General features: G+C 51.1%; 1 protein-coding gene across 1 annotated transcript in view; it reads left to right on the plus strand.

Moving 5' to 3' along the window:
• MINDY4 (MINDY lysine 48 deubiquitinase 4) overlaps window positions 1-13,686 on the plus strand; it is a 94,849-nt gene that overhangs the window by 27,200 nt on the left and 53,963 nt on the right. The window contains exon 6 of the mRNA XM_080664577.1: window positions 13,439-13,497. Coding sequence (XP_080520703.1) covers window positions 13,439-13,497 — 59 coding nt within the window. The remainder of the gene's footprint in view (window positions 1-13,438; window positions 13,498-13,686) is intronic.

Below are 13,686 nucleotides of genomic sequence, written 5' to 3' on the forward strand. Positions count from 1 at the left end.
CCGGTATTCACTGTGTCGGTCTTTTACGTTTCCCGTAGGTTTAACATTTTTCAAAATAAAAAGGGAAAATAAAAACCACATGGAACAAAGAGGGAAAATGAATAGTCAACAGGATCTCTCTCTCGTCGCTCAGTAAGCATCGTAAAGAAGTGTAACCAGGACATAGTGTTTCTATAAAAGTTGGAATGTGGGTGATGATACAAAACAGAGGCTAGCCCAGGAAACACCCCGGGATGAGCCCAACAGGGTGTGAGTGGGGCGTGGCAGCCCCCTTCCTGCCCAGGACCATGGCCGCGGCTGTTGCTGAAACAATAGCTTATACATATTTTCCAGATGTGCAGAAGGCAGCCTCGTTCGGTGTCGTCCTCACGGGCATTGCGAAGCTGATTCCTGCCCTTGCCGCTGAGGCTGGAGCCGCACACCCACGCCTGGCAGTGCTCGCTGGCCATGTCCTCCCTCCTCACTCTTGGGTGTTTTCTCGAAACCCCCAATCCTTTGATTACACTCACACCGTGAGGCGCAACGTGACATTTCCAACAGGCGGCTGCCCAACATGGGTCCAGCGGCTTCACATGGTTTTTATATTTGTTCTGGAAAAAGCTCCAGATACCTTTGGTCAAAGCTCTTCCTGTTGGCGCGTTGCTGGGGCCATTTCCCGCCCACGCCATCCCGTAGGGGCTGCAGTCTGCAGGCCCCGTCACGTCTGCCCCGCGGGGCCAGGTGGCATGAGGGCCCGGCCTGGAAGGCGAGGACGCCAGGGGGTTCTGAGGGCGGGTGCCCCAGGCTCTGCCTGGGTTATTTGGATCCGGATCCCTAGAAACCAGGGAAGCCAGGGCCTTGCCAGGGGCCCCATCCCGCGCCTGCAGAAGTTCCACTGCTAAGGAGGAAAGGGTTGTGCTGCTCTGATTTCCTTTTTTCCTTCTTAGAAACTCAAACAAATGCTGTTACCTCCTCAGCAGTGAACGCTTGCCCCACGCTGCACTGAGTCCCCACTTCCGAGCCAGAGAGGTGGGCCCTGGGCTTCTCGCTTCGGGGATCACGGGAAGTTCCAGCTCGGATAGCCCATCCTTGAGGGGTGTTCTCAGCCACATCCCAGCTCCCCCTGGACACCCCACCTGCCGGACCCACCCGTGAGCCGCCTGTGCCGAACAGCTGGGCGCCCTCATTAGGGGCTGGATGGTAACCCCAGAGGGGTGTGGAGGGAGGAAACCACACCCTGGTTGGTACCAACGGCCCTCACCCCCCACTGCGAGTGAAAACGGCTGCAGGAGAGCCCGGTGGCCGCCCGCTGGCTCGGGGCACGTCTAATTTTAGCCCCGGGTGTGCTGGCCCCGCTGGGGCTGGCTCCCCGGAAACCCCACAGCTCCCTGGTTGTGTGTGAGTGGCGTAATGCTCAGTCTGCAGACCTAACTTGGGTTTCAAGCAGCAGGTTTCTCCTTTTTCTAAGAAATGCCCAGAAAACAATGAGCCCTCTGTGCTTTCGGAGGCGGTCAGCGTTTCCTGGAGGTTGCTTCCCCATGGGCGGGGTGCCTGGAGGAAAGAGGCTCCAGGGCTGGTCTCGGCTGGGCCTTTCTCGGTACCAACAAGGGGAAGACAGTTACAGGTCTTCGGGCCGGAGGAGACTTCAGGTCAGCTGCCTGGTGCATTCGTGGGTCAGCAAAACAACAACAAAAGCGAAAACCAGAAATCTGGGGGGCCTTGTGGGCCTGAAACTAACCCAGTGTGGGTGGCTTCTTTAAGACAAAGAATATAAAAATACCTAATTTTTGCCAGTTTTACAAAAACAGAAGACTGTGTCAACACACTGCTAGGGCTTCTTATTTTTTCTGGCTAAGTAAGGCTATGAAAACAATTTTATAGAATTTAAATATAGACATAATCTTGAACTAAAAGTCCCGCCTTTACAATGACCCAATGGAGCCCGTGAAAGATGCCCCGTATTGTGGCTGGTTTTCTCACGTCATCGTCAGCCACGTGTCCCACACTGGCTTGTGCTCCAATTTCCTGATCCTCGATGTCCTCACTTGGGAAAACGGGGCTGGAAGGTCTCTGCCTCCTCCCACCAGAGCTGTGCTCGGCAGCGCGTGGTAAAGTAGAAACAACCCTCGATAAACAATTGTCTGTAGGGACAAAGCTATACAACACTAAAACCTTACATGCGTCCTCAAACTACGGCCCGCGGGCCACATGCAGCCCGCCGAGGACATTTATCCGGCCCGCCGGGTGCCGCTGCCTGTCCCGCTTAGCAGCCAACTCATCCCGGGCCCGCAGTGCGCATAGGAATTTGTTCATAGTTTTTTGTTTTTTTTTTAAACTATAGTCCGGCCCTCCAATGGTCTGAGGGACAGTGAACTGGCCCCTGTTTAAAAAGTTTGAGGACCCCTGCGAGAATGTCACAGAGAGGAAAATGGGAGCGCAGGGAGGCGGCTTTTCCATCAGGGCCACTTGGGGGAAGACATGAGCTCAGCCATGTGGCTCAGTGGTTGAGCATCGACCTATGAGCTAGGAGACCACAGTTCAATTCCTGGTCAGGGCACATGCCCGGGTTGCAGGCTCAGTCCCCAGTGTGGGGGGCATGCAGGAGGCAGCTGATCAATGATTCTCATCATTGATGTTTTTATCTCTCCCTCTCCCTCTCCCTTCCTTTCTTTATATTTCATAAAAATATATTTAAAAAAATAAATAAAAGCAAGTGTCATTTAAGCGTAAGCCTCCCCACCTTTTCTAAAGGCAAATGAACCCAAATGTCTTTATTTTTAAATTGGTAGGAAGTTAACCTGGGGCCCAGACAGTGTCATTTCAAAGTCATTGCTCACGGCTCTTCTATTAATGCTGGTGCAGGGGAATGTTTTATGAGTCAAACGGAACATATTTCATCCCAGAAGTTGTTTTAAGCCACCCCTTGGACCAAACAGAGCCTAAGTGGATTCAGAGTTTAATGGGACTCGGAGGAAGTCGGCCTCTCCCGTTGGGCAGCCCCCCGCCCCCCCCGTTCCCGCCCCCCCCCACCCCCCCGCACATGCTGCCTTTATTAGGACAGTAAAGGTGCCAGAAAGCGGCTTCTCCTAGCAGCTAAGTCAACAGCTCCACACAGCTTTCCAGGCCACTATGGAAACCGGCGGCAACTCTTATGTCATGTCTTCTAGGCGGCGTGTTAGAGCCTTCCCTTTTATAGCTCCAGGCGGTACTCCAGACGCCCCGGTGTCGAGGCGCTCCTTCCTTCCTGGGTCCTCACACCAGCCTCGGGAGGGCGGGCAGGGGAGCCTTTGTCTCAGGTAGGGCATTCCTTGGTCCTCACTCCACTGCCAGGAGCCCCAACCAGGGGCAGCCGTGGCGGTCCCGCCTGCTGGGCGTGCGGCCGGGGCTCACACGGGGTGGGGGCCCTGAGGCCTGGGCCAGGCACCACGTCACCTCACTAGCTCCGGCCCTGGTCACTGGGCTCATCCAGCAGCTCACGGTGGTTGGGCTTGGCTGAGCCAGGCAGCCTCGTGCTGGCTGACAGAGAGGAGGGTCAAGACCAGGACCCAGTTCCCGGGCTCGGCCCCTTTCTGCTCGGCGATCAGCGTATCTCAGGTGGGTTTGGCCATGCTCCCGAGAGGTACTCCACAGAGACCACTTGGCCTGCAGAGGACATTTTTCTTCCCTGGAGTAGCATCATCTCTGCCCTCCCCTCCTCTGCCTCTCGAGCAGCGCCTGCCTCTCGGTCTCCTCCAGGAACTGGTCTTAGCTACACCCAGGCACCTGCAGCCACAGCGAAGGCGGGCGGCACGTAGGAACTGAGAGCCACAAAGCCCCGCCAGCTCAGGTCCCTTAAGGGAAGTGTCGCCAACCTCTCTCTGCGTTTTGCGTCTTAAGAACATGCAGTCAGTGCTGCTGACATCCAGCGGGGAAGATGACAGCCAACCCAGGGGACTCTGGAGCCTAAAATTCTCTCTGTGGCTTTACCCATCGCGGGGGGCCTTGGCGAAAGCTCCCACCCCCAGCCCCGCTCCTGCCAGGGCCACAGGATTAAACAAGGAGGCCCGCGTTAGCCTTTTCAGCCCTTCCAGATGGACGGCCGTATCCGGGGAACTCAGTCCTCGGCATCCAGAGGGAGCATCCATTAAACACCAGCTGTGTGCCAAGGCCTTGTGCCAGATTGGGAGACTGGGCGAATAGTATGCGGAAGGCCACACCTGGCTCGGTTTTATTTGCCAGTTGTGTGCCCTTGAAGGAACCCTCCCGTCCGATGCCTTGGCGACGGGGTGGATTTCTTCTCTGTTCCTGGAATGTGCCTGAGCCCGGCCTGACTTGAGGGAGGAGGCCTGTGGACTTGGTTTCGCATCTTGCTCGGGCTCTGCAGGCTTGTAGTCAAGGGTGTGTTCCAAAGGCCGTGGGGAGGGGCCGTACGGAAAGATAGTTAAGCTGCGAAATCATCGCCCGAAGAACAATGGTCCAGGAGGCAGGAGTACAGCGTGTCTTCCCTCCCGCTGCACGGGCCGAGCCGATGGCTTTTCCAGGAGGGTGCGGGGCCATCGGTGCCTCCCCACCCCCATCTCTCCTCACAGGATGATCCCTATTTTTGTCCAACCTTCGTCATCATGGACCCGGATGAGAGAGACTTGGGTTGGCAGCCCAATTCCCAATGAAGGTTTTTCACTGGTTTCAGGAAGATAATTCATTTGGGTTGAATTGTTAAGGCAGATTGCTTTCACAGTATTCCAAACAGTGCTTTCTCACAGGAAATGTCAGACCAGGCAATTCTAGTCAGGTTTTCCACATCCTAAAGAGGAAAGAAAAGAGAGGAAAAAAATAAAGATTCTTTTTTTTTTAAAGTTGAAGGTCAACAGAGCTGGCAACTGTTAGAGTTGCTACACATTGTGATGGCCCGTGCACACGATGACTTCTCGATAACCCAACCCTTAGGAGACCTCGCGCTCGTTAGGGCTTAATTTTAAAACCGCCTGCTGATTCCGAGGCTCAGGGGGGTGGGGCCCTTCCCGATGCCGGACACGGACCCCCTCGGGCTGACTCCTGGGACCAAGGACACGGGAGGCGCCCCTTCCTCTCTGCGGAGCTCAGGTTCCTCATCTGTGAAAACCGAGCCTCTGCCAGGCGACCCCACACCGCCTTCCAGCTGCAGCGCACCCCGATTCCGATTCCGATTCCGCACCTCGTCTTTTCTGGGGGAGCTTGGCTGAGCTTCTAGAGGAAGCCGAAGAGAAATGGAGAGCAGGAGAGTGAAAATAAAAGATCTGCCCTTCTTAGAGAACTCGGATTTAACCAAAGTTCTTTTTCGATCAGCTTGCCCTCAGGGATCTGCCCGCCTCTCTGCGTCTTATTCCTCCCAAAGCTCAGCCTTTGATGAGAGCCTTTAAGACAGTGGTTCTCAACCTTCCTAATGCCGTGACCCTTCAAAACAGTTCCTCATGTTGTGGTGACCCCCCACCATAAAATTATTTTCGTTGCTACTTCATAACTGTAATTTTGCTACTGTTATGAATCGTAATGTAAATATCTGTGTTTTCCGATGGTCTTAGGCGACCCTGCTAGCGGTTCTGCTGTAGAGCCTAAGACCATCGGAAAACACAGATATTTACATTACGATTCATAACAGTAGCAAAATTACAGTTATGAAGTAGCAACGAAAATAATTTTATGGTTGGGGTCACCACAACATGAGGAACTGTATTAAAGGGTCGCGGCATTAGGAAGGTTGAGAACCACTGCTTTAAGGGCTGTGCAAAGTCACTGCTGGGAAGCAGAAAGCAGCAAACGCAGCCACTGCTCAGTGCGCGCTGTGGCACCCTCGCCCAGAAGGGGCCGTGGCTGGGGACGGGCTGGGTCTGCAGAGCTGAAGCCCGGAATCCTGCATGTCGTGGCCCTTGCAGCCTCCCAGGGACGATTCTGGTCACATGGAGGTGGAGACGCAGGCCATTAGTGTATCCCTGGGCGATGCCCCTCTTCTCTGGCACGAGCCGGGCCTGTGGCAGGTCTGCCCGGTTCCCATGTGCACGCTCTCTGCTTCATTGCCATCTCACCCTCTGCTCACTCCGAGAGGATGTTCTGCTTGAAGCTGGGTAGGAGCAGGAGTGCTGGACCCGTGTCAGGAAGCCGGACTTGGCACGGTGCTGTCAGGGTCGCTGGTTGTGTTGACTCTCGTGTGTCTCTAGAGCAGCGGTCGCCAACCTTTCGGACCTCAGGACCACCAGAGGTCCGCGCACCACCGGTTGGTGACCTCTGCTCTGGAGTAATTGTGAATCTCGTGGAATATGGATTCCTCATCTGGCCACTGCCTCCACTGGGAGGCTCCAGGGCTTTAGTGTTAGGATGTTCTGTAGGGTCCAAGTACATGTGCCAAGTAGAGCAAAACCCTCTCCCTCCCATGAGCCTGCTAAGTTATTATTTTTAAAATATGTAACGAGTATTTATTTTTTAAAATGCTTTTTCTTATCTATTGAGAATATTTTACACACACACACACCCCAACCTGTTGGTGTGAATTACATTATTCAATTTTGTAATGTTACAATATTCTTACAACCCCACTTGGTCATAATTTTCTTCGAACTCATGGCTGATGCAATTGTCTATTACTTTATTTCATATTTTTTCACTTGTGTTTATAAGTGATAGGTTTTTGGAATCAAGGTTATAAGCCTCATTAACCATCACCATCGTCATCATCATCTCAGCTATTTCTGTAGCAATTATTGTGTGTCGGATACTATTCTTAGTATTTGACATGTTAACTTGTTTAATACCATCCTTTTTGGAGGTAGGACTATTATTAACCTCATTTTATGGAGTGTCATGATGGCTAATATTTCCTGTCGAATTGTTCTCTTTGTTATTCTGTAACAGATAGGTTTATCAGGAATAATGCTTTTTATCCCAAAGTCTATATTTATCTGATAGTATTTAGCTACGTTGGCTTTTAAATGGTTGGCATGCAAGTGATTGGTTTTTCCCATGCTTTCCTCTTCCCCTTTTGGGTGGTGTACCTTGTGAAACAGCATGTTGCTAATTTCAAGAGTCAACCTCAGTGTCTCTTTTTACTGACAAGGCTAATTTATTTTATTACAATTGCTGATATACTTGAAATAATTTGTCCTGTTATATTTTATACTTTAATTTTGCCACACTTTTTCTTTCTCTTTTTTAAGTTAACCATTTTAAAGAGAACAACTCAGTGGCATTGAGTACATTCATGACATTGTGGGTTTCATTTCCTTCTCGGGAGTAAATCCTGCAGTAGTTCATTCAGTGAAGGTCTGTGACGGTCAACTTTTTTAGTCTCTGCCTGAAAATGTCTTCATTTGTCCTTAACTTTAGTCTTTTGAATATTAAACATGTCTCTTGTTTAAGTAATTGCTGATTATCTTTTCTCTAAGGTTTTTCTCACTGTCTTTGGTGTTCCAGTAGTTTCTGTAGGACACTCTGGGTGTGCACTCATTGTCACAAGCACCATTTCACGCTACTCTGTTTCTCTGGATTCCTGTCCGGTAAGTTCTTGGCAGTTGTCTTTTCAGTAAGTTCCTTTCATGCATTCTCTGTAGTCTTCCCTTCTGGGACTCCTTCTGGAGGGATAGTGGACTTGAAATCCCGCCTCCCTGTTTCCTGTTTGCTCTCTTGGACGCTTTTCCTCTCTTTGATTGCGTTGCATTCTGAGTGATGCCATCTGATAGCTCCTAGTCATTTGTTACCTCTGCACTGCATCTGGTCTCCTGTTTAAGCTCGCAAAGAGTTTATTCTCAACGTTTAAAAAGTTCTAACCTGTAGAAAAGTTGGAATAATAGTACAGCGACCACTTATATAACCTTCACCTATCTTCAGCAATTCTAAGATTTTGTCTCATTTGTTTTTTTCCTCTCGCATCTAAATTATATGTATTTGTAACACACACATCTATTTGAAAGTAAAATTCAGATATCATGATATTTCCCCCCCAAATATTTCAGCTAAAGATAAGAACATTCTCCTACGTAACTACAGTTCCATGATCACCCAAGGAACTTGACATTCATTCAATAACAGCTAACATGAAGCCCATGATCAGATTTCTTCCAAGTGGCTCCAGAGTACCTTCTAGGCTTGAGTTTAGTGTAGTCATGTCTCTCTAGTCTCGGTTAATCTCAAACAATTTCCCCCGTTCTTTAGTTTCTCATGGTGAGTGTAATCTTGTTGACCACACTCTAGATATGTCTATTTTTGTTACTGGTTTAGTTTAAACACCCCTGGCAATGACAGCACATATATGATGCTGCGCATTTCCCATTGCATCACACCAGGGGCCCGTGAGGCCCGGTTGCTTTATTTTTGGTGATGCGACGTTGGGTCACTCCACGAAGGTGCTTTCTCCATCATTAAAAGGTACCCTCCCTTCTGCAATTAATAAGGAATCTGTAACTTTCAGGCTATTATTAACCTCAGAAACCTTTCACCAGTGGTTTTAGCATCCGTCAATGCCCTTTCCCCATACTAGGAGTTTATAAAACGGTGATTTCCTAATTTTTATCATTCTTTTTGATTTATTAGTTGATGGTATTCTATAGAGAAGACCTTTCCATTACCTATCGCTCCCTCCCTTCCTCTTCTAGAAGCAGGCTCATATATGTTAAAAAATATGTTAAATTTGTTTTTTATCCATCATTATAATGCTCATACATTTTTTAATTTTTATGAGACTATTTACTTTTTACAGCTGCCAGTTTTTTTTCTCATAGTCTTTTTTCTTTTCTTATGATTTTCATTTCATTAAAGAAAATCTTTCTCTAATATCTCAAATGACAAGTCTTTTAGATTGTTGTTCTGTTATCTCGACTTCTCGGGAGTTGTGCTTGCTGTTTTGGCCGGCTTTCGCTGACGGTGCATCCTTTCCTGATACACTCAATAGGTTTTGTCTTGAGCACATTTCAGCGGGGACTTTACAGATGTCTCTCCTCCCCCACGTGGGGATCTCACATGGCCTTCCTGTGGAAGTGCCCCAGGTAATTTCATACTGCTTCGGTGTCGTGTGCCAGGATATCATTGGCTGGGGAAGACTTATGTCGATTTCTTGTATTCTGGGTTCCTGTGCTCCATGAAGCAACTTGGACTCCATTCACACTGGGTTCTGTTTCCATCAAATATATACAGTGAGTGATCAATATCTTTACTCTCACGGGACACCTTTCTTTTGGAATCCATAACTAATTTAGCCGAGCATCCAATGCCACCATACAGGAGAAGGCATCTCCTCGTCTGGTTTTATGTGAAGAGCTGGTGTGTTATTCTGACCGTTGGGATCATAAGCAGTAGAGCATCTGCAAGAATAGCACGGCCCGGCATGACCTCTCAGGGCCCTGCACCGGGTCATGCCCCACAGGGATGGGCACGCTCAGGCTTCCCAAGGCACAGACGAGGCAGCGGATGCCACAGAGGGTAAGTGACTTGCCCAGGGTCACATGGAGTGGCGGGAGCAGGGACAAGAACTCCGGCCTCCGAGTGGCTCTTTCCACCCAGCCGAGGTTCAGTTAGCTACCCAGGGATTGAGTCCTGGCCCCAGGTAGCTCTGAACCCCGCAGTGCCCTGGCCTGGCCTCTCCCTTGGAGCACAGAGAGGCGCTTGGATGCGAGTGGCGGTCAGCCACAGCAGGCGAGCTGGCTGGCTGCGCCTGCTTCCCGTGGATTTATTAGGAGCGCACTTTGACACAAGTCTCTGGGTTATTGGCACAATCACCTTTTGAAAAAGTGTTTTGAATCCTTGATTTATCTTTTTGTCATTGTGTTTTCATAATGGTTTTCATTCAAAGGCAAGAACATGCTTTTAAACTGACCTTTTAAACTTTGTAATGCTCATGCCACAAAGGGACACATGAAAGGAACAAAGGCGCATTCCCGAGGGTGGGCTTGCTTGGAGTCGCCTGGTGATGAGATCTGGGAAACAGCACAAAGCATCTGAGCCGGGCTCTCGCCGCTGACGGATGGCGCGCCCGGTGGAAGTCCCATGACCGGGAGCGGCCCCGCTGAACCCTACTGGGGGGAACGGCACCCCACCCTCTCACCACGACTCGTGGCCACCCTCGTGCCTCGTGGCTTTGCCCTCAGGAGCCAGGGGGGCCACTTGGGAGTTTGGACTCTGTCCTATGGTCCAGAGGGAGCCATGGAGGGTTCTGGGCAGGGAAGGACCAGACAGAGCCAGCAGCCTGGGTTTGAGCCGTGGCTCTGATCATGTACGTTGTGTGACCTTATGTGAGTCACCCGGCCCCTGTGAGGGTCCCTTGATCCTCAGCAGCCATCTAGGAGCACTGCCTCGATGCTGGGCACAGGGTCACAGGCAGCCGGGAGAATCCCACAGTCCTTTGTTCCACCTTGGTTACTTCTCTTACCCCGTGTATTGCCTCTGTTATCTCACTGGTCTGGAGACTGAAGTCCGAGACCAGGTCCCCTGGGCTACGTCAAGGTGTTGGCAGGGCTAGTTCTTTCTGGGGGTTCTAGGGGAAACTCTGCTTCCTGCCTTTTTTAGCCTCTAGTGGCCACCACATTCCTTGACTTGTGGCTCCTCCTTCCAATTTCCTAGCCCAGTGGTCAGCAAACTCATTAGTCAACAGAGCCAAACATCAGCAGTACAACGATTGGAATTTCTTTTGAGAGCTGAAAACCGACTTCTGTGCATGGGCCACGAAGTTTCAATCGCACTGTATGTGCACGCCCGCACGTGGTATTTTGTGGAAGAGCCACACTCAAGGGGCCAAAGAGCCGCCTGTGGCTCACGAGCCGCAGTTTGCCGACCACTGCCCTAGTACATTCCAACCTCTGTTTTCATTGTCGCATCAGCTCTCTTCTCTGTCATATCTTCTGTTTCCCTCTTACAAGGTCTCACCTGGGTATCAAGAGTACCCTCCTCCATCTCAAAATCCTTAATCCCATTTACAAAGTCCTTTAGACCAGCGGTCACCATGGACCACCGGTTGCTGACTGCTGCTTTAGACCATATAAGGTACCATTCACAGGCTCTAGGGTGTGGATTTCATCGGGGGCCATTGTTCAACCTACCACACCACCTCATATTGCAATTTATGTCTGTTCATTTTACAAGGCTGGGTCTCCCTGGGCAGGAGACAGGCCTGCCAGATAAGTGCCACATGTTTGCTGGGTGAGTGCATGCTTTGGAGCTGAGAAGGGGTGACAGCCAGTCGGGCTGTGGAGGGTTAGTGTAGGTTTGACAAAGGGCATTCTAGCTTGTAAACAGGTATAGAGGCACGGCTGAGGAGTTAGGCATGGAGGGAATGCAGGTGGCGTGAGGGTGCAGAGCGGGATGAGCTCGGGCGGTGGGTGGCCAGGTCATAGAAGGCCCACAGGGCACCCTAAGGGCCTGGACATTACGTTATAAGGAAGCAGTATGTGTGGGTCTGTGGAGTCATTGCCTGGGTTCAAATCCCTCTGCTGCCACCTACTTGCTGTGCAACCTGGGAAAATTACTGGACTGCCCTGAGGCTCAGTGCAGTAACAATTCACAGGGCTCTTCTGAGAAGCAGAGGGCTTCTGGTACTTGCAGGACACTCAGCACAGTGCCCGGGACGGCCAAAGGACTCAGGCAAATATTTGCTGTTACATCGCTGTCAGTTTTATGAATATGCTTATTGATGATGATGACGATGGGGAACCTTTGAAGAGGGTCAGCCTGACAGCAGTATGGCCCGACTTTCTGTTTTAGAAAGATGCCGTTGACACCCACATGAAGATTTGGGGGGTTGGCATGGGGTGGGGGGGCCTCACTGGGGAGTCCTGAAGCCAGTCAGGACGCTATTGCAGTGGTCTGGGTGAGAGATGAGGCAGAGAACAGAGATGGGTACCCGAGAGGTGTTACCCCCCTGGGATGTTCCAGAGATGCCCGGGCAGCCCCTGCTGTCCTCTGCTCACAGTGGTCCCAGGGGGTCCTAGCGCCCATCAGGCACCTGCGTCGCAGGCATCGCTTCCAGACAGCGACGCTGACGTGCAGCAAGGGACGGGCACCTCGTCCTAGTCTCCAGAGGGTTTAGACAGAAGTGGACTCGGGTCCTCAGCCTTCAGTGGCGGAGCTGGTGGGGTGGAGGGTTCTGATGTGAGTGTGGGGACCGGGGAGGGTGGGTCTGACACAGCCTCTGTGCTGACCCTCCACCTTTCACACCCTCTACCGCCCGTCCATGCCTTCGCACCTCTTTCCAGCTCCTTCTGTCACCCACCATTCCCCATGAGGACGGATTGCAGAATCCTGGTAGCCAGAGGCATAGACAGGCGGTTTTGATTGGAGGAAAATGGCTTGATGAGTGGGGGAGGCCAGGAGAGGGGGAGAGCCACCTTGGGGGGAGGGCGAAGAGCTCCGTGTTCCAGCACCAGCGTAGAAAACCCGGAGAATAAGCAGCGAGTGCTCGGGTTCGGAACTGCACGTCCTGGGCGATCTCCCATCACGCCCCTTCATACATCTTCAGGAGGAAGCCAATTCAATAGAACCTACCACGGCAAGATTGCAATTGTTACTTCAGTCATATCTGACCCTGCAGGGATGTTGGAGGAAAATATATTTCAATGTCACCATCAAAAGAGCTGTCAGTTTTAACATAGTAAATGAGTTTTCAGAGAGTTATGTCATCTTGTTATTTTTAATACATTCTTTTTAGAAAATGATTTTGCTTTACTTCAGATGGATGCCTGCTGGAGGGAAAGACAAACCTAAAGAGAGTTAAATACAGGTAGATTGTTTTAAGAAAGTTCCTCGTGCATACACCTGAGTTTACCCATCAGAAGCACAGCACAGGTTCTCTGGTACTTTTTAAAAAACATATTATATATATGTTTAATTTGATTTCAGAGAGAGCAAGGGAGAGGGGGAGAGAGATAGAAACATCAGTGATGAGAGAGAATCGCCGATTGGCTGCCTCTTGCATGCCCCCTATTGGGGATTGAGCCCGCAACCCAGGCATGTGCCCAGATTGGGAATTGAACCATGATTTTCTGGTTTATGTGTGGACGCTCAACCACTGAGCAACACTGGCCGGGCTCTTTAGTGCATTTTAAATGGCTGCTGAAAGCTTTACCGGAAAGCTGGAGAAAGAAAACAAAATGGAGCTGAGATGAAAACAATTTGTGTAATGATTACAAGAACTTGTGTGTGTGTGTGTGTGTGTGTGTGTTTCCCAGCAGGATCATGGTGATGTCAGCAAATTAACTTGCATTCGGTCCTTGGCGAGTGTCAAGCTACATTGTGATGTGTGTGTAACAATGTTCACAGCCTGAAAGGCACCTTGGAGACGATCTGGTCCCAGCCAATATGGAACCTGTCGCTCAGAGAGGGGGAGTGGCCAGTGCAGGGCACACACAGAGCGAGGGCCAGGGTGGGAGAACCGTCTCCTGAACCCCCTCCAGTGCCCCTCCCGTTCTCTGCTGTTGGCATCTCTCTGCTGTCCTCCCTGTTCCATTGACGTTTTCTTTTCTTCCAGGAAACACCAGTTGCCAGTGCCCTGCAAGGTCGACGATGAGCCGGGGGCCCTGCAGCTCGGTAGGTGTGACTCTGGCCTCCATGCTTTGCCCGCCAGGGCCCAGGAGTCTTCTCGTGCTCTGCCTGGGAGGTGGCGCGTGGTGGGGCCCTCTCCTGGCGGGGTGGGGGCTCCTTTCTCCCCCGACCTCAGGAAGGAGGGCTGGCCGGGGGGCAGAGCATGCTCCTGTTTGGTTGCCGTCTTCTTGCACC

Source organism: Plecotus auritus, assembly GCF_963455305.1.
Source record: "Plecotus auritus genome assembly, chromosome: 4".
Classification (NCBI taxonomy): Eukaryota; Metazoa; Chordata; class Mammalia; order Chiroptera; family Vespertilionidae; genus Plecotus; species Plecotus auritus.